Source organism: Gossypium raimondii, chromosome 2, assembly GCF_025698545.1.
Source record: "Gossypium raimondii isolate GPD5lz chromosome 2, ASM2569854v1, whole genome shotgun sequence".
In the NCBI taxonomy this organism is placed as follows: Eukaryota; Viridiplantae; Streptophyta; class Magnoliopsida; order Malvales; family Malvaceae; genus Gossypium; species Gossypium raimondii.
Window position 1 is genome coordinate 32,948,838 of NC_068566.1, and position 21,732 is coordinate 32,970,569.

Below are 21,732 nucleotides of genomic sequence, written 5' to 3' on the forward strand. Positions count from 1 at the left end.
ACCTTACAGAAAGTAATTACGTGTGAAGAATCTGACTTGTACCGTCTCAGCATAGAAACATGAAAAACATTATGAATCTTTTCAAGTTCTTATGGTAAAGCTAATCTATAAGCTACTGGACCAATCCTCTTAATAATCTCATACGGACCGATAAATCTCAGACTCAGTTTTCCCTTTCTATCGAACTTGAGTACTTTTTTCCATGGTGAGACTTTTAGGAACACTCGATCGCATACAGCAAACTCTATATCTTTTCTTTTCAAATCATCATACAACTTTTGACAATCTGATGTTGCTTTCAAACAATCGCGAATTATCTGAACCTTATCTTTAGTCTCACGAATCAAATCAACACCAATTAACTTGGATTCACTAAACTCTAACCAATATAATGGTGTTCAACATTTCCGCCCATATAAAGCCTCGAACGGTGTCATTTTAATACTAGATTGATAGTTGTTATTATGCACAAATTCTGCCAACGGTAAATACCTTTCCCAACTACCTTCAAACTCGAGTATATAGCATCGTCACATATCTTCTAGAATCTGTATTACCTGTTCTAATTGCCTATCTGCCTGCGAATGATACGTTGTACTGAAATTGAGTTTAGTGCCCAAAGCTTTGTGAAGTTTACCCCAAAACCTCGAGGTGAACCTCAGATCTCTATCATAAATAATAGATAACGGCACTTCGTGTAGTCTGACAATCTCTTATAAATATAACTCCGCTAATTTCTCAAGTGAATAATCAGTATGGACTAGAATGAAATGAGATGTTTTTTTCAATCTATCAATAATAACCCAAACCGAGTCCTTTTTGCTCGGTGTCACCGGTAGCCCTGAAATAAAGTTCAGCGTAACTCACTCCCACTTCCATTCAGGGATAGCGATAGGCTGTAATAATCTTAACGGTACTTGGTGTTCATCTTTCACCCGTCGGCACACCAAACATTTAGTTACAAATTCAGAAATCTCACGTTTCATACCTTGCTACCAATACATTCTCTTCAGGTCCTTATACATCTTAGTACTAGCCGGATGAATAGAGTATGTACTACTATGAGCCTCTAATAAAATATCTCGTTTTAGTACTACCCGGATTATTTGGAACACATAAACTGTTACGAAAATACATCATACCATCAGTATCCATAATAAATCCAGTAGTCAAATCATTTTGGATCTGTTCTTGTTTGGCTAACAACTTTTGGTAGTCATCTTGCAACTCCAAAATCCATTGAAAAATAATAATGTTCTAACCCTAAGTTCAGCTATAACAGATCCATCATTCTCCAATGACAAATGAGTATTTAACGCTCTCAAAGCAAATAGTGATTTTTGACTTAATGCATATGCAACAACATTAGCCTTCCCAGGATGATAGTCGATCATAAGATCATAATCTTTCAGTAGCTTTAACCACCATCGCTGTCTCAGATTCAATTCCTTTTGAGTCATCAAATATTTCAGACTTTTGTGATCTGTAAATATGTGACATCTTTCACCGTAAAAATAGTGACGTCAAATCTTTAAGGCAAAGACAATGGCAGCCAATTCCAGATCATGCGTCAAATAATTCCTCTCATGTGGCTTCAACTGAAGAGAAGCATAAGTTATTATCTTCTTGGCTTGCATTAACACACATTCTAATCCACTAAATCACACATCATTCTAAACAACAAATTCTTTCCACGATTCAGGCTGTGTCAGTATTGGAGCTTCTGTTAGCTTTCTTTGTAACTGATCAAAACTCTGTTAACACTCATCTGACCAGAAAAATTGTACATTCTTTTGTACCAACTTAGTCATCGATGAAGCTATTATAAAGAAGTTTTTTACAAAGCGACGATAATAGCCTACTAATCCCAGAAAGCTTCTTACCTCTGAAACATTCTTTAGAGCTTTCCAGTTAATAATGGCAGAAATCTTAATTGAATCAACACGTATCCCATCTACAGAAACCACGTGTTCAAGAAATCCAACCTCCTAAAACTAGAATTCACATTTGCTAAATTTTGCATACAACTATTTCTCACGCAGAATCTGTAAGATAGTTTTCAAATGCTGAGCATGCTCAAGTTCTGTTCTCGAGTAGATCATTATATCATCAATAAATACAACCACAAATCTATCCAACTAAGGCTGAAATACCCGGTTCATCAAATCTATGAAAGAAGCAGGAGATTAGTTAACCTAAAAGGCATTACCAAAAATTCATAATGATTGTAGCGGGTTCGAAAGTAGTCTTCGGCACATCACAGCCTTTTACTCGCATCTAGTAATATCTTGACCTGAGCTTTATCTTCGAAAATAGAGTTGCACCCTTTAATTGATCGAACAACTCATCAATATGAGACCAAGGATATTTTTTTTCTTTATTGTTACCTTGTTCAACTGCCAGTACTGGTGCACCTCAAGGAGAGTTTTGACCCTCTGTCTGGACACTTGCTATAAAAATTTTATAACATATATATAGTTACCTTGTAACATAACCCAATTTCGTCGTCAGAATAGGGTTACAGAGTATTACTGAATAATTCGAAACAATTCATCACAATTAGCATCTACTTATCAAATTAATTTAATAAATACATAAGTAATTCAAAATGGATTAAACCATACATTTACAGGCTTTAAATCAAGCCTACGAGGCCTTAAAAATAGCTTAGGAATAAACAGGGACCAATTTGAAACAAATCAGCACATTCAGAGAAAATTTGAAAATTTTTCACTATAGGGGTCACACAGATGTGTGTCTAGGCCATCTGACAAAATCCAGATCGTGTGGCTCCAAACATGGTCATGAGCCTATCCTACACGCCCGTATGGCAACCCCACACTTCCGTTTGCATACCTGGCAACCCCATACGCCCGTTTGCATACTCGTGTACTCAACCGTGTAACTCACTGACTTGGGTCACACAGCCATGTCATAGGCCGTGTGCCAGCTTGTGTGATCCCTGCACCTAACAGGCTCAGTTTAATTTGTAAATAAGTCCTCCAACATTTGGCCAATTTAAAAAAATCTAAAGTCTTGAATCCTTACGATTTAGTCCCTAAACCCTAATTGTCACTAATTCAACAAAATTATCTATCCAGAATTCAATTCTCCTATAATAAAATTCTGTAAATATTTAATAAAAATATATACAGGGTCAATTTACATAAACGGAGTCCCAAAACCATATTTTCTGACACCATTAACTTTCAGGTCATTACAAAAACTATTCCAAATAATGGTTATTCTAAACATAACTATTACTAAAACACCATTATTCTAAAAAAGAGTTATTTTGAACTTTAGATATGACCGCGCCCTGACGTGTGTGCATCGGAAATCTGCAAGTAAATATTAAACATGGAGTGCGGTATCTACAATTATACAAGTCAAATTGTAATATAGAAAGTGTTTACAACGAAATACAAGGAACTATCCCGATGATCGTACCCAATGGAGGTTTGTCTAAACTAAATTGCAAATTATCACAAGAATAGATCTAAATAGTATTGACGTACTAATTATTATGACAAACGAAAAATAAAGAGATGATATAAAAGAACATAAAAATAAACACGAAAATAGACAACAGAATTTAAATCAATTTCTGTAGGCAGAAGATTAACTCACATCTGTATTCATGATTAACTTCAAATTCAAGTTTTAACAAATTAGCTAACAATTAACCTACTTAATACCTTTCGACCTAAAACTAAATTAATTCATCGATTTAACCTACTTATCTTTCGACTTGGTAGCTTAAATTGAGATAGATTAAGTGATGCTAAGTAGACTATCCTTTTGGCCTCCTCTACCTAAGTTTCTTCCTAAAGTTGTCAATCCTAGGGTTTAATTTTGCTTAATCTTTACCAACTAAGTTGTAGTAAACCTTAAACCCTTGGTCAATCACTCTCACTTTTGCTCGTCAACCTTCGTAAGGTTCTTAGTGCATGGCCATTCTAGATACAATTTTCCCTAATTGAATTTTGCACAATCAATAGAAACATAAAAAGAAGAGAAGGGAAAAGAGAGATCTAGATTCGTAGATGATCGTTAAAGCTTAATCGTAAAACCTGTGAAACAAATGTTGATTTCAATACGGTTGAAGTAGAAAAGAAAGTAAACAAGTCAATTTACTGAAAAGAACAAAACTAAAACTAAAATTGAATCAAATAAATGTTTGGATAGAAAAACTGAAATAAAAAACTTAAATCTAAGAACAATAAAATTTAATAATCTAAAGAAGCCCTCCTAATTAAGTCCTGAGCACTAATATTTATAGTAGTGTTGTTAAAATACTAAATTAGGTCAATTACAGGCTTTTTAGTATGTTAATTAAGGTTGTGTGGATGAAAAACACCCTCAGCTAATAATTGGGCCATGTCAAATGGGTGTCATGACACCCCATAGCCGGTGTCGCGACATCGAACATTGAATACTCCCCTTTTTGGTTTGAAATCAGTTGTCACGACATTAGACGGGTCTTGTCGAGACATTGAAGACTGGATATTCCCCTCTATGTTCGAATTTTGTTGTCAAAACATCTTATGGTTGTTGTCGCAACATTGGACATCGAATGTAACCCTTCTTGGTTCGAAGTTTTTTGTTGTGACATTAGGAAGTTGATGTCGTGACATCAATGGCTGGGTGCTCCCTTTGAGGTTCGAAGTTTATTATCGCAACATCCTCTCTGAATGTTGCAACATTAGGGGCAGCCTACTGACTCATTGGCTTAAAATGTCATCCTACACACTTAACCAACACATTAGTCCTTCCTTAGGCCCAAATTGGCCTAACAGGTCGTAAAACACACTAAAATGCTCTTTTTATTGAATTCCAAGATAAAATTACTAAATCTATAAATTGAATAAAATGATAACAAATTACTCGAATACGAGCTTATTAAATGTTTAAAAGAGCTTAATTTGCCACAATTCGTTGTGGCAAATCAAGTTGTTCTCAAATAACAACTACACTAGATGAAAATTGTTCTAACTAAAGCCCTAGTCTGAACATAGCTATTCTTAAACAATAGTTGTTCTAAATAATAACTATTCTAAACAACAACTATTGCTCTGGAAGAGATATTAAGTGAAATAACAATGCTACTTGTTTCATGCTTGGTAGCACAATTTCTTGAAATATAATATTATTTATCTCAAGGAAGAAATAAAATGTTAGTAGCCAAAATTGAATATCTATATAAATCCAATTATATTGTGAGTTGAAACTAAAGAAATAACTAAAACTGGAAAAATAAAACAAGGAACGCACGAATTGGCTATGCAATTTAGATCCTTTTTCTATGTCTCTATGGCCTTGCTTGGAGAGTAATCCACTATGATACAATTGTACAAGAGATGATTTAATCATCCCTTGTCTCATCAGTTGCAATTAGCAGCTTTCTTCTAAGATCCTTATGCTTCCTTATGCTCATTTGCTTTCACAAAGACTATTGAACTAACTATTTCATTTCTGGTGTCAACATATTGCAACCTTCCTCTCCCTAGTTCTCTTCTTTTCATTGAAAGGATCTCATCCAATTTTTCGCTCCTCAAACCAACCTTTTCAATATGGACTAAAGTGTAGCTAACTCTTTTACATTTGCAATGAGTTTAGCTCCTTTCTTAGTTGGCAAATGAGTTTAGCTCCTTTCTTAGTTGGCAATGAGCTTTTTTTTTTTCTTTAAGCTTCTACAAAATCCTACAATTCTTATGTATCATAATAGAATTATCATCAATAAGTCTCACTTTAATCTTACAAACATTATCCCACTTATCAAGAATTGCCTAGTAATTATCCATGAAGTAGTCTGTGGATTCAATGTCACTATCATTGTAGTTTACTGAATCAATTGAAACTTTAGTTACAACTTTGGATGTAAAGGCTAAATAATTGCTCAGGTGCACCTCATCTTCATCATGCTCACTGGTAGAAGCATCATCACTCCATGCTATGAACAATGACATCTTATTCTTCAGTGCATTAGCACACCCAACTTGTGTATGGTCATATCCCTAACATTTATAACATTGGATTCTTTTCTTTTTCTCCTTAGGGATTTGTTACTAATGGGTACTACATTCCTTTTTCCTTTATTGAAGTTATGGCCTCTTTCAAATCCTTTGCTCTTCTCGGATAGCTTCTTGAATACACAGTTTAAGCTCTTAGTTAGAAGTGTTAACTGCTCCTACACACCCGCATGGGTAGTTTATTCTTTAATTACGATAGGACAAGCTTGCAGAGCAATATTCTTTTATGTCTTAATTTTGCCCATTTTGATTTTCTCCACATTAATTCTAAACATTTGCAGGGACACTATCAACTCATCAATTCTCTTTGAGTTGTTGTCCTTAGCCTCCTTTGTGGCAATCACCTTTATGGTAAAATGTTCAAGGAGAGACCTCAAAACTTTGTGCACCAACTTAGCATTTGAGTACTCTTCACCAAGAGCAAATGCTTGATTAGTGATGTCACTTACAAAGATTCAACTTCTAGCATTCTTTGACTTTCAAACTTAGATGTAAACATTTAAAGTTTAGATTACTTAATAGTAATAGTTCCTTCATGAACAATCTTAAAAATAATTCATTCCTCTCATGTAGTAATGCATTTGAAGATTCTTCTGAACTCGTAAGGCTCAACACCATTAAAGATAACGTTAAGGCCACGGAATTAAAATTCCTTGCCTTATCCTCTTCAATGGTCCATGTAGTTTTTGGCGTGCACTAACTATTTTTGTTCTGAAAAGCTAGATAGTAAAAGCTATATTAGAATATTATATGTATATTTACTTCGTTTTCATATTTATATAATAGATATGAAGTTTAATCACTCCACTATGTAATATCAACGAAGTCAGTGAAAGAGAAAAAAATCAAAATTACATTATATATAAAATTATCAAATAAAGATAAATATGTCTTTCATTATGGAAAAAACTATCGTAACTTTTTTCTTTCATTAATGTTGATATATGTTATTTAAAATTTGACATGTATATATTGAATTTGTACTATTTTTGTGTTAAAATTTTATTTTATTGTATTTTCATTACAAGATTTACCTTGTCCACGTTGAAATGGCTTTCATTTTCTGCAAAAGCTAATCTACTCTAGGCCGACTGCTCATGATATGAAGAAAATGTATGAATAGCACATGTATGACTTAGAATCTACTAGACGAAGAATAAAAAACAAAGTTAGCAGTAATTCTCTCTTGATCTACAGGAAGCATTCCCATTTGGCTTAGCGGTGTTCTAACTAGATTGATATTAACAAAAAGATGAATTGATGTAACATTAAAAAATTATACATCAAAATTATTAAAATTTGTATAGAAATTATTAGTGTTGGATCAAGTCCCTGCTTTAATGATAAAACTTATAGTTGATTAGTGTTGGATCTATGTTTCTAACTCATTTTCTTTTCTTATTTCATCATTGTAATATAATTATTTATTAGATTTTGAAATATGAGAATGAATATGGAATTAGTACATTTTAATCTTCAATTGTTCTATTTAAAAGTGATATAAAAGTATAAAAAAGATAAAAGTGCTACCATAATAATATTAAGGGATAAATATGAAAATTATACATCAACTTTGATTTTATGGAATTTATATATGAAATTTTGGTTTGATTCAAATTTCATAAATCACTAACAATATTATCGAATCAAAATCAAAGTTTCATGTGTATAATTATATCAAATCAAAATTCATGTATTAAATCATATATTGAACCAAGCATTAACATGAATTATCATTTAAAAAATATTTTTTAATTTTATAATTGAATTAAGGATTGGAATAAGAGTCACATAAAGTGTAACAAAGAAGAAGAAAAACCACCACACGAATGACGACCAATGAAACTTTGGTTCCCAACGTCCAAATTCAAAGTGGTTAGGCTTTATGAAGATGCATTTACATTAACCATATATATTGGCGTGGCCCCAAGAAAAGATATGACGATGGGAGTGCCTAATCTGATTGCTGTGACTTATGTAGGTACTCTTATTCAAATTGTTTCATATTTATACCATCATAATAATATAAAATTTAAAATATTTACGTATTCATATTATTATATTTTAATATTGTTGGCGTGATGTTTATTATTACCAATTCTATCTTGAGACTTACAAATATGTTGAAAATATTAATATCATATTCTAATCCATAAATAGTTAGTCACTATCGGTAAATTTGATATTTTAATCTAATATTCACATATATATCCATATGTTTTATTGTACTGTACTGTTTCAAATTTAATCATATTTATTATATATAAACATATAATCTAATTTAAATCTTTTTAATAGATAAATGTATTTATATGTAAATATAAAATTTCAACATTATCCTTTTAATTTTGGTTAAAATAATAAAATTAATTCTCTAAAAATCACTACATTTCTTACTATGCATAAATAGCTTTAAAGTTCAAACTTTCAAAATTAAAGTAATTTTTCCCCAAAGCCAACCCCATGTTAGTAGGTTAATAAGCTAAATAGGTAACATTTTAATACGTAAAGTAGTTAGTCTCTATTAGTAAATTTTATCTTCCATATATTGTTATATTCTTATCACAACAATGACACGTGGCAGATCATAAAGTGGTTTGACAAGGACCCCTTGCTAGATGCAACACACAAATGGCATTTTGTTTGATACATTTAATGGTAACCCTTCATTCAGAGTCGTTCATGACCAGTCCTCCACGATTTCCTTTGAGCCATCTCAGAAACCATCCGTTACAAGCCCTTCACGTGGATCTATAAGATTGGTTATCTTGCCCTGGGTATCAGAATGGTTTACTCCTATAAGATAGAGACATAGATGTGATTGTCTAGATTGACAATAGAATGATTTCTTTATGACATTCATAGTGTGGCTTACATCAATCATGAGTAAGTGATTGACTATGTGTGCGTAGCTCATATACTTTAATGTATTGAAAGTCTAAGTTCAAATAACAAAAGAGTCGAAAGTTGGTTAGTTGGGTATAAGACTATTTCATAGCAGAGCTTCATTGGCAATAGTGGAATTCACAACCCAATAAAAGGTAAATGATATCAACTCATTGGCATTACATGATAGATGGAAGGTAACGTGGTCATGGGTCATTTGTTTAGGACAAATGATTTAATTATAATTTATTAGTAATTGACTTTTTAATGAAGGAAGATGTAATGATTACCATAAAATAAAATAGCTTCAATTTGGTTTAATGAATTTAACCCAAAGAGATTAAAAATATCCTATGAGGGTAACACACTTATGACAAGGTCATTAGACAAGCACTTATTAAGTTGCTTTCATAATGGTATATAATAAGGAGGGTTCAATCATTGTACTTTAGTGGAATGACTCCATGATTAAATAATATTGTAATTAATAGACAAAGAGTGAAACTTAATAACAAATTATTTGAACCCTAATTATATATGCATGTTAAATAGATCCTCCGCTAGTTTAATATAACCCAAAATGGATTGCATGTAGAATCAAAACAATGGAATGAATGAAAGCAACTATTAAGAGAAATAGATCACATATATCACTATTCACAAATAATGCATTTTCTCGCTAGGTACATTAGATGACTTAGAAATTAAATTAATTTCTTTAAATTATTATTTAATTGATTAAAATTAAATAATTGAAGTTAGAAGTGGAAATTGAATTAATTAGTCATCATTTTTATTGAATGAGACAATTAAATATATTTTCTCATAGATTCTAATACGGTAAAGTCACCATGAATTTGACCTAATTTAGAATTAGGTTAAGAAAATAATTTAATTGGGTATATCAATTAACTTAATTAATTAATTATTAATTTAATGAGCTTATTCTCAAGAAAAGTAGCATCTTTTTCATAGTTTTTCATAGTTTTTAGGTTTTAATTTAATAAGTGTAAATGTATTATTTTTACTCATTTTAAGACCCAAGTTGGCCAAGAGTGTCATTGGAACCCCTAACATATGGTTGAGTGATGAATGGACATGTTGGAGGCTGAAATCGAGCAAAAATGACATCAAAAGAGAGGGGTATTGCGATATCCAAACCTTGAAATCACGATACCTCCAGGAGACCCGAGGTTGGAGACCACCCTTCAATGGTATCGCGATGTCCACATGCCAAGAATCCCTCAATTTCAAGACTATTCAAGGTATCACAATATCCTATTTTTGGGTATTGCAATTCCTACATTGTGAAGGGACAAAAACTTGTGAAAAGGGTAGTCTTTGTCCACCCAAAGCACCAATCATTGAAGGATTGTTCAAGGGTATTTTAGGTGCAGGTTTTGGGTCAAAATAGCTACTATATCAACCAAAATTTGGCTGAGAGAGAAAATATGTCACATTAGCTTAGTTTAGGTTTAGTTTCCTCTAGGTTTTCTCTTAGCTTTTCTTTCTCTTCTTCTAGGGTTTCTTATTTTCATTTCCTTAGCTGTAGATTTAATATTACTCAACAACTTTTCTTCTTGTTTTAGTTGTTCTTAGTGTTAGCTAGAGGTGCTCATGGGCCGGGCCGGACCGGGTTTGGTAGGCCCAAAAAATTTCAGCCGGGTCCTAGGCAGGCCCGACCAACTTTGAAATATAGGCCTAAAATTTTGCCTGACCTACCGAGAAAAAATCATAAGCTTGAGCCCAGCCCGACCCGCCCATTTTTTAATAAATACCAAAATTTATTTTAAAAATTAAAAAAAGTATTTTAAAAATATTTTAAAAATATTTTAAATTTAAAAAATTAAAAAGTATTTTAAAAATATTTTAAAATTTAAAAATAATAAAAAAGTATTTTAAAAATATTTTAAAATTTAAAAAATTTTAAAATAAATATATTTATTATATCGGGCTGGGCCCGGGACAAAAAAGTGGTGCCCGAGGCCCGGCCCGTTTTCTAAACGGGCCTCGTTTTTTTGCCCAAGCCCATATTTCGAGCCTATATTTTTACCCAAACCCTCCGTTTTCTAAACGGGCCTCTAGTGTTAGCTAAGTTAGTTATTATTGTAGCTTTCATTTATTTGCACTTTTAGTCCCTATACCTTGGTTGTAAGACATTTTCATCTTTAATTTAGGATCTGTTTGATTGCCAGTAAAATATTTTCCGTAAAATGATTTCTGGAAAATGTTTTACTTTTCTGTAAAATGATTTACTGGAAAATATTTTCGGTGTTTGATTGAATCTGTAAAATATTTTCTGCATTGCTATGATTTTTGATAATATTTTTGGAAAAGTTGTTTTTACATATATTAATATATATTAATAAATTTTATATTTTAAATTATTTTTACATATATTGCAATGATTTATTTATAATAATACTCAATTATTAAGCTACAATATTAATCGTTATAAATTGAAAAAAACTAATATCAAATAAATTATTTGTAATTGTGTTAAAAAAACAAGTATTGAATAATTAAAAAAACAAGTTACTGGAAAATCGATAAACAGAAAAGCAGTTTTCTACCGAAAATAAAGGAAGGAATGAAGGAGGCGATAGAGAGGAGAGCATGGAAAATGTCTTACGGAAATTGAAAGGGTAAGACATTTTCCCTAAAATGTAACCCATTTTCCCTTGTTTTGGAGTTTATTTTCCTAATGGAAAATGTTTTCCGCCAATCAAACGCTGGAAAAGTTGGAAATGATTTTCCGGAAAATCAATTCCGTCAATCAAACAGACCCTTAATGTATTTCAGTTTCTTTTACTTTGCACCTATTAAAGTTTGTTCCTTCTTATATGTGTTGAATGCTTCTCTTTATATGCCTTTTTAGTTTTCTTACATGAAAATCTTAACTTCTAACTTTTTCTTAAGCTTTTCTTTAATGGCTTCTTTGCTTTTCATTTCTATGTTTATTAGCTTTATTTTCAGCATGAGTAGCTAAACCTTTAAGGGGGTTGGTTGATGGAGATGTGGTGAATTGATTTTTGGATGAGGGACTAAATCATAATAAATTAGACTAATTTGAATGAACTTAAAAACTTAGCATTGACAACCCTAAGGGAATATTTAGGTAAGTGAGATCGAGGGGAGATCTTGTTGGGCACCAATTCATTAGTCCTAGGTTACCGATGAGATCGAGAGATAATTTGGATTAATTTGTCTAACTTGATAAAATTGAGACCGAGAGGTAAAATGGAGCCATTTTGGGGGTTTAAGTGATTTGGATTCCTAATTCAAAGATTACTAAACCACATCAAGATCAACCAACCATCGTTTGTTATTTAATTGTTAATTTCATAATTTCGCACATTTACAATTTGGTCCTTATTAGCTAGGTAGTAAATTAGTTTCATTTCTCTTAATTTTATGATTGGTCGTAATATAATTTTTTGCGATTAGTTGGTTAGACTCTTTATTTGCACACACGCTATTTAGAAATTGTTCAATCCATGATTCTCTAGGGTTCGATCCTTAGAATACTCTAGTGTTCTATTGTAACACTAAAAATATTATAACTGACATGTCACATTTGCAGTAAAGCCGTGTTATTTTATTTTAATTCTCGAGTGTTGATTTCTACTCTCTTCCGTCATCCGCGATATCAAGGGAGAGAGGCGATCACCCATCACCTTGCTCCGGTGGCGTTGTCCCAAGCTCATCCTCATGACTATGTCTTTGTTCTGCATTTCTTATAATAATTCTTAATTGATTCACGAGAAAGGACCTTTTGGTACTTTGATTATTTAATGATATTTTGTTTCTCTAAAAAAAATCATAATAATAGATTACTTTCACTTATAATAAATAAACGAATAAATAAATAATATAGTTAAAATATTGCTTGAGAAAATATATAAAAAATAAGAAAACTTTCTTCGTCTAAACATGAAAATATCTGACATTGTTGATAATATTACCGTACGAAATTTTGATACTATTAATAATATCATATTATACAACTCAAAATAATTTTATACCTAAGTATGAAAATATAATGTTAAATATAAAATTATCACCGAATCCTATTCCATGAAGCAATCACCCTTTTTCTAAGTACATAAACATCATTAAAATACTTCATGGTTTTCTGAATAATAATACGATATATAATCATTAACTAAAATAAAAATAATAGTGAACCACTCATAAAGAAATACTAATAATTTTATTTAAATTTAATTAAATAAGGGCAAGCATTCTATACACCGGCAGTAGAGTTTTTCAAACTCTACAAACGAGTTGAAAGTGTGGGAAGTGTCATATTTATTCATGTAACTAATTTTTTTTATTTTTTTAGTACACCCTATAATACACTTGTCAAATTCTTAATCTGCTTGTGGAGTCTAAAAAACTCCAATATACTGTATCAAAATATTTTCGTATAAATAAATTTTAAAACCCTAAACCTAAGACTCGATACTCTATACTCGAGATCCTAAATCTTAAATCCTAAATCCAAGACTATAAATTTGAGAGTTATTAATATTTATTTATAATAGCTACGCTTAATGTTTAAATAAAATTATTAGTATTTATTTAGAAGTTCTTCCATATTTTTGTTTAATTTAATGATGATGTGTTATATTATTATCCATTGATGATACATGAAACTTATGCACCAACGATGCATCGCATATTATTCCTTTTAAAATTTTGTTGTTAAAGTCCAAATGTGATTAACTTATTAGGTATGTTTTCAATAAGAATCTCTATCTGTAATGTGATTTTTAATTGTTATTTAAGTATTGGAATAATTGACAAAGGTTGAGGCTTCAAATCGTAAGTGTCTAAGATTGATTTTTATTTTGGTATGTAAATTTATCTATATTTATTTTGATTTAAATTTCATCGTTTTTGTATAAAATTATTCTAATTTAGAAAATTTTATATTAGTGATTCGAATGTAATTTTTTTATACTGTAGTATCAGGCAATGCTAATTATTATGCATTCATGCCGATTATTGATACAAAATTTTTATTTTTATATTTTTATATTTATATTTAAAATAAATTAAATAAGATTATTAAAATTTCATTGAAAATATGACCACTAAGATAAGTTATTAAACTTAATTAATATAATATTTTTAAAGTGGTTTTATTTATATTTAAAATTATTTTAGATGTTAAATATATATAATTTTGTAAATAGAATTAAATCAATAATTTATATTATATTTATCATTAAATTAGACTCTAAAATAAAATCATATTTAATTTAAATTTTGGCAAATCCTTGTTTGATTTTTCTAATAACTTAAGCTAAGAGTTTATTTTTAAAAATTTATAATTGCATTCACACTGTTCAAATAGATATAATTACAATTAATCAATACAATGAATAACTAGATTAAGAAGCAAAATACATCTAACTTAAATTAAAATAATTCTCAAAGAACTCATTAAAATCTAGAACTTAAAATTGTTACTGTTTCTTCATTACCATTGGTGATGATTTAAGATAAGAATTATTTCAAGAATTTTAACATTTTGTCTGTTTAAAATGTAACACCTCAATATTCGATCCGTTTGCTTGGTCAAAGTATCGAATATTATATTCTTTGTCAAGCAACTATAGAAATTTCAGATGGATATATCTCATTATTAGTAACAATTGAATTTATGACATAACTATTTATGAGTTAAAAGATCTCATTAAAACATGGTATTCAACTATTTACTTATGTGTTCATATCAAAGTTGTCCACTTGTGTCATAATCACTAAATTATTTATATCTTGAGCTAAAGAATTTAAAATTAAGATCCGCTTGATGTTTTTGAAACTAGACTCAAATATATTTTTACCATAAAATTTCAGAATTTCTACTTTATCCAACCAAGAAATTAAATTCTTCAAATCTGCCCCTATTCTCAACGCTTAATAGCTTCGACTTTTCTTTACTAAAAATAATTATCTCTTAGTACGGGTTTAGATGATGTTTCCATTTTATTCTCTTGAAAATAGAATCATTAATAATTTAAACATATAAATTTAATCCCTAATAATATTTTTACAATTTTTTATGATTTTCCAAAGTCATAATATGGGAACTCGAATCCATTCTGACCTTCTCCCACAAAAAATAATATATCTCAAAATATACAATTTCATTTCTTAAACTGTTTCTTCCATAAAAAACTAGACTCAATAAGCTTTAGCTTCGTATTTGATTCACCCTGTAAATCGTTTCCTATTATTTTTGGTGAATTTTCAAAATAGAGTCGCTAATGTTGTCTAACTATTTTTAGTAAATTTCTCTACTTTTCCATGGCTCTTTACATTACTTTCATTTAATCATACATAGTCATTATACCTTTATTTATATTCAATTTAATCACTCATATTTATGTGTAGACAACATACTCATTTCTTAATGTTAATACTTTTTACAACACACATCATATTATCTCTTACTTGAAAGCTTAGTATTTCAAGTTTCTACATGTCATGCTTCATTACATACTTTCTATTTCAAGAATTAAGATTAAAACACACATTTCATACATTTTACTCACAACATATTTAATTCAATTTATTGAATGCAAGTATGGTTTGTATGAAAACCTAACTCTTTTTTTGTGAAGAGTTTCTTCCCCTTTTTCCTCACTTCCATTTCTTTCTCATCTTCCTCACTCTCTCTCTTTTCTTCTAATTTTTTTCACTTTCATCTACCAATTTTTTTGCTTCTAAATTGATGAATATACTCTCTAGGATCTCTGCCTCATCTTTCCTCTTTAGTGTCTATAAAAATTTCTAAGAATTTTGGGTGAAATAGTAAGATTTCTTTGTAATGGACTAAATTGCATAAAAAGCAAAATTGCTCTCCTATTTATATTGGTGTTGGACAGTTTAATGGTTTCAATTCAATGGCCATAATTTCTTATTACTTTTCAGTTAAATCCAATGGCCCAAATTTGTCCATAGCCAAGATATTTTCTTATAATTATCTTACTGGGGAAATGACTATTTTACCCTTACACTTTCTCTACCATTCCATCCTTTTCATGACATCTTTTCGGTAAAATTTACAACTTAGTCCTTCTCTTGTCTTTATTTGTTCAATTTGGTCCTTATTAATCTATTTTCCTTATTTTCTCTATTTTAACCCCTCACATTTTAAATATTTACACTTGGACCATAGAATTTTTCATATTTTTACGATTTAGTCCTTAGCTCAAATTAATATTTCACAACATCCCTTATCCTTTACTTTCTTTATATCTTATTTCACTAAAATCTATCTCATATAATTTTCAATTAAGGGTTTTGAAAATGTCACATAAAAATTATATTAAAATTGGATTAAATTTTAATTTTAATTGAGAAGTATGTTGTCCCAATATTCTTTTGATGGATCTGAATTGGAAGTTTTACTTAATCAAAATTTCACTATACTACCTAACAACATATTGTTATTTTAACTTAATGATGTTGTGAAATTAGATAAGAAAAATGACAAAGGATCATGGAAAAAATAAAAGCAAAGGCTTGATTTATTTCTATATATATATGTAGTGAGAAATGTCCCTCACAGTTCCATATCAGATCTTCAGTAAGAAGCCACACCATCAGTCTCCTCAATTCTAATGTGAAAGCCCTTCATACTGCTCGACCCATTTCCCCTATACAAAGCATTCACAAAGTGAACAAAGCGACTCACATATCAGAATGGGAAGAACTCCATTCTGCAGTTCAGATGGTTTGAAGAAAGGAGCCTGGACTGCTGAAGAAGACCAAAAGCTCATTTCTTACATTCAAAAACATGGCGAAGGTGGCTGGCGTTTCCTCCCCCAAAAAGCTGGTAAATCTTTAGGTTTCCTTCTTATATGGGCATTGTTTTATTTTTTACTTTTATGTCCATGTTCGAATTTCGGTTTTGCAGGTCTTCAAAGATGTGGGAAGAGCTGTAGATTGAGATGGGCTAATTATCTAAGACCTGGAATTAAGAGAGGAGATTTCACTCCTGAGGAAGATAAAACCATTATTAAACTTCAAGCTGAATTAGGCAACAGGTTATTGCATTTCCAAACCTACCCTTTCCTTTTTCTCACAACACCAACACAGCAGTCTGAAATTGTTTTTAAAATCTTTTAACTTTTAGCTTTCTCTAGAATATTTCATATATTATATAATATATTCTCTTTACATTATCACAATCATCTCCATCACTCTTTCTTTTTTCTTTTTCTTTAATGGGATATTCATTTATATGTAAGTTTATATTGGTGAAGGTGGGCAGCAATAGCCAGGCACTTGCCAAATAGAACAGATAACGAAATCAAGAACTACTGGAACGCTCATCTAAAGAAACGCTTAGCTAACATGGGTGCAGATCAGGTGACGGTCAGCGGCGCCGCCTCATCCAGCGGAAACTCCGATAGTAATGCTGTCACCGACACCGAATGTGCCAAACCACAACAATCTGAACCCACAAAGCAACGCTCAGCTTCAGCACTGCTACTCAATAAGTTGGCCACTAGGGTCACTCAATGTGTTGGCCGTCTGCGAGCTTCTCAAACTCTGCAGCAACCAACAATGCCATTCAACGGTGGTGCCGAAAGTTCCGATATATTTTGCCACCCTTTGCCGAGTTCTACACCAGAAAGTACGTCTTGGGCAGATAATAATAATATCAGTAATTCGCTGACAATACCAGAATGTGGTACTACAAACGCCATTGATGAACGTGATAGCAGTTCTTCTGCTGGAGTTTTAAACGACATTGTGGCCTCCGAGTTCGCTTCACCGACTTGCGTTGACGAACTCAGTGACTGGGTAAACACCAACTACAGCATCGAACCAGAGCAAGTGCAAATTGATTACAGTGATTCCATGACTGTTGGTTATGGTGGACTTTGGGACGACGACGTAATTGTTGTCGATGACGATGATTATACAGTGGGATCTCTGGGGTTTTTATAATAACTCTACTCCATTTAGATCATGTTTCTGCATTTTATGCAAGTATTTGCAGAGCTTTACTATGAACATATTCAGATTTTTATTCCATAAAACAACAATTTCTTTTATAATTTTATGTTTGTTTTTTTTTTGGCATAATGATGATTAGAATAAGCAACTTTACTCAACGTAGATACAGATAATATAAATTTCAAACATCGTACGCATTTATTATAACATAAATTAAACAATTATTTGCAACAATCCATTCCCTTGAATGAAATAGGGTTAAATCTTACATGTAATTATTTGATAGAATGATGTTTTGATTGCAATGTAAATTTATATAAAATTTTAACTATTTATAGTTACTAATTTATATAATGTATTTTATTCTCACATTTTATATATAAAATAAATTATCAAATATTTTATATAAACATAATATTTATAAATACATGGACACATATATATATTTACATTTCATAATTAAGGAGGTGACTGTGCATGAACAATTCGATTTTTGTTAGTTTATATTCATTTGTCAAACTAAATAAACATGCATGAACTAGGTTTTAGATATTTGTCTATTAATTGAATAGGACAAGGTATGTTGAATTCATTTATGTTCTGGTTTATACTTGTTTAGAAGTTATTCAATAAATCATATTCATTGTTCAACTATTATATAATTAATATCGTTATTATTAATATAAAGATTCGTTCAGAGTAGTGGTTAGAATTCTCATCTAACACTTAAATAACATGAGTTCAAACTCTAATATTTTAATGATAAAAAACATCATTATTTATAGTCTATTTAGTGTTATATTATTACGAAAATGCTCGTTAATGTTGATGTAATTTTAAATAAACAAAATGTGATTTTGAAATTCTTAATGAGTACAAGCCAAACATAAATAAAGTTAAAATATACAAATAAAACAAAGCAGCATAATTTAGGTTTAGATGAGCATAATATCATTATTTTGTCTTTATCTTGATATTTATATTTTCTACAAGAAATTAAACTGTTAACTGTATTAATGATTCAATTAAGTTAAGTTTATTATTATAATATATGATCTCAATAGACAATTTACAAATAATTATTCTTTTCATTTTTATAAAAAATTAATGATAATCATAAATCTACATAATTTATAATGTTTGTTTTGAATCAAATAATAAAATAAGAAATATATATTAAGTAATTTTTTAAATATATAAAAATATTTATTTTTAATTTAAAAGAATCATTATATGCATTTATTTGATCACTTTTTTGCTTTTCTTATAGTACACAAATAAATATAAATATAATCGTAGATTAATTATTTGACTAAAAATATTGAGAGGGTAATAAATGTCAGGTTTATTTATATATTTAATTATTGATTAAAAAATCATTTATAAAATCTAAAATAGTGGGATATAAGAGAAGTTTGGATTTTGTGTACGACTAAGAATGTGAATGATTGGCGAAAAGAAAGGTTAACGCACGGGATTTGGACACGTATATTTAATTAATGTGAGATTCCCTGATCCACATCTAAATTTGAGCATATGATGATGTTTTACCATTCAATTGTTTTGCCTTTTCTTTACTTTGTCTCCTTCGTGGAGAAGATCGTAGACTTTCATATTTTGCCCTTTTTAACTTTCCACTTTCCTTTTAAGGACTCCCATGTTACGTGTAAGAGTCGAGCAATTTTCACAATTTCATCCATGATTTAGGTAAACACCTTTGATCTATAATCTAAGCGAATATTTTTGAATTGGTGTCACGAATTAACCACACACCAATTTGTTTATAAAAATTAAAAAAAATCTTCCTAATTAAATTATATTATTCTAGAGTATTTTAATGTTTTAATTTTAAAAAATCCAATAAAAAATTTGGATATGATGGGATTTAAGATCTCTATTTACATCACTAAAATACTAATTTTACTATTGAGCTAAAGTTTTTTTAATATAATATTTACATTTAAATTTTATTATGCTTATTTTATTACTTATACTATGCATAGATTTCAACCGTAGCCTAATTTTTATTTATACTATGGCACGAACTTTATTGATTAATATGAGTGAATGTAAATAAAATTGTAGCTTTGCTTGTGATAAATTAGGATTTTATTTAATATGAGTGTGTAAAACAATTCTTCTTCTTTTTCAAGCTTTATTGATTAACCTCTAAAATAATTACATTTGTGATTTTACTTGTGATGAATTATGATTCTTATGCAAGATTAAGTTTTTATATTTTAGGATATTGGTTTTGCATGGAATTATTAATATCTTGATTGATTTATATTTTTAGTGATCATTAATACGAGTCATCGAAGAAATTAGGATTGATTGTCACTATTATCTTGTGTTTCTTGAATATAGACTAAAATTAACATTTCTTTTTAAAAGTATTGCTACTAGTGTAATTTTGTACGTTACGTCTTGTCCGTAGCACCAAAAAGCATTTAAATAGTTTTTACTGTTATGAAGGGAATTATAATTGTGAAATGGGATTTTCTCTTAATTCAAATATAAAATGGTAGCTATTTTTTAAATAAGTCTAATATTGGTTGACTTCATAAAATTTTTGTATTTAGGAATTAAATTTATTTAGTTACTATTCAAATAATTTTGTAATGCTCTTATATTTAATATTATGCATTAATTTACATAAATCTTTTAAACCTTTTAATTTTCGAGTCAAAATATTCTACTTCGCTTTTGCTCCTCTTGTATTATCTTATTTCAAAATTTAAAATAATACTATATAATATTAGTCTAAAAATTAAACCAAATAATAATTTACAAAATCTTTAATAAAAATATAAAAATATTTATATAATTAAAATATATAGTAAATTATTTAAAATTAAAAAATATATAAACACAGTTATGCAATTAATATAAAGATGTTCTAGTAAATATATTACGAGAGACAGAGGACATCACAAAAACTTAACCCCACCCAACCCCAAAAATCTTAATGGGAACTCTTTTTTTGTCATTCCTAATAATTTATGTTACCTTTGTCAAAGGTGAAATGGTGAAGACTGAAGACTGAGTCATCATTTAAAAAGAAAGGAAATCTCCTCAATTTATTATTTTTGCTTTAATTAGCTTCTTTCGTCTTCTTATTTTTTTGTCATACGAGATGTTGATATGGTAAGTCGACGGTGGTGCACATACTTCGCTTTCGCTAGAAAAGGGGTTCGCATGTCGTAGCAGTACGACATGTAAACAAAAGGAGAACTTGTAACACCCCTATACCCGGTTCAATCTAAGGAACCTGATATAGGAATATTACATTTGGTGTCAAAGTGATTTTGGCTAATCACTAATATATTTGAACATTTAAATTTTTTTTTGTAAGTTTCCATAAATTATAATTTTGTCCCTACTACTTGGAACACACTTGATCTTCCTAAGTACATGCCTTTCTATTCAAAATTTTGAAACATACCCTCTTGGCACTTGGAGATGTGATGAGATGGATGCTCACAACCTCAATTACAACTCTTCAAAATCATTGTACCTAATCTGCGCACGGGAAAAAAACCGTACGTTGAGTGAAACTCAGTGGTATTTCTATAATCCGAATATTTAAAAACATGATAATATAATAAACACAATTAAATTATAAGGACATATTAATGTCTAGTACCATGACTATCATTTTTTTTATCAAACAATATCCTATCCGCACAATTGCTATATAAATGGTTATTCACATATCAAACCATATTTATTCGTACAATGGCATTAGTCATGCAATATTCAATTCATGAATACATCATTATATACCATACTCAGTTTTCATCACTTGTTATATAATAGCTTTCCATAATTT

The 21,732-nt window shown here is 29.9% G+C and overlaps 1 protein-coding gene across 2 annotated transcripts; it reads left to right on the forward strand.

The window, feature by feature from the left end:
• The first annotated feature begins 16,554 nt into the window (after positions 1 to 16,554).
• On the forward strand, positions 16,555 to 17,954 carry LOC105788423 (transcription factor MYB34). Of its 2 annotated transcripts, XM_012615321.2 has the most exons (3): positions 16,555 to 16,770; positions 16,852 to 16,981; positions 17,201 to 17,954. In XM_012615321.2, exons 1-3 carry the CDS (start codon positions 16,638 to 16,640, stop codon positions 17,889 to 17,891), a joined length of 954 nt encoding a protein of 317 aa, XP_012470775.1. In that variant the 5' UTR covers positions 16,555 to 16,637; the 3' UTR covers positions 17,892 to 17,954. The 2 variants fall into 2 exon arrangements, with proteins under 2 accessions (XP_012470775.1, XP_052479492.1); XM_052623532.1 differs by having other exon boundaries at positions 16,555 to 16,981.
• The last annotated feature ends 3,778 nt before the right edge of the window (positions 17,955 to 21,732 follow it).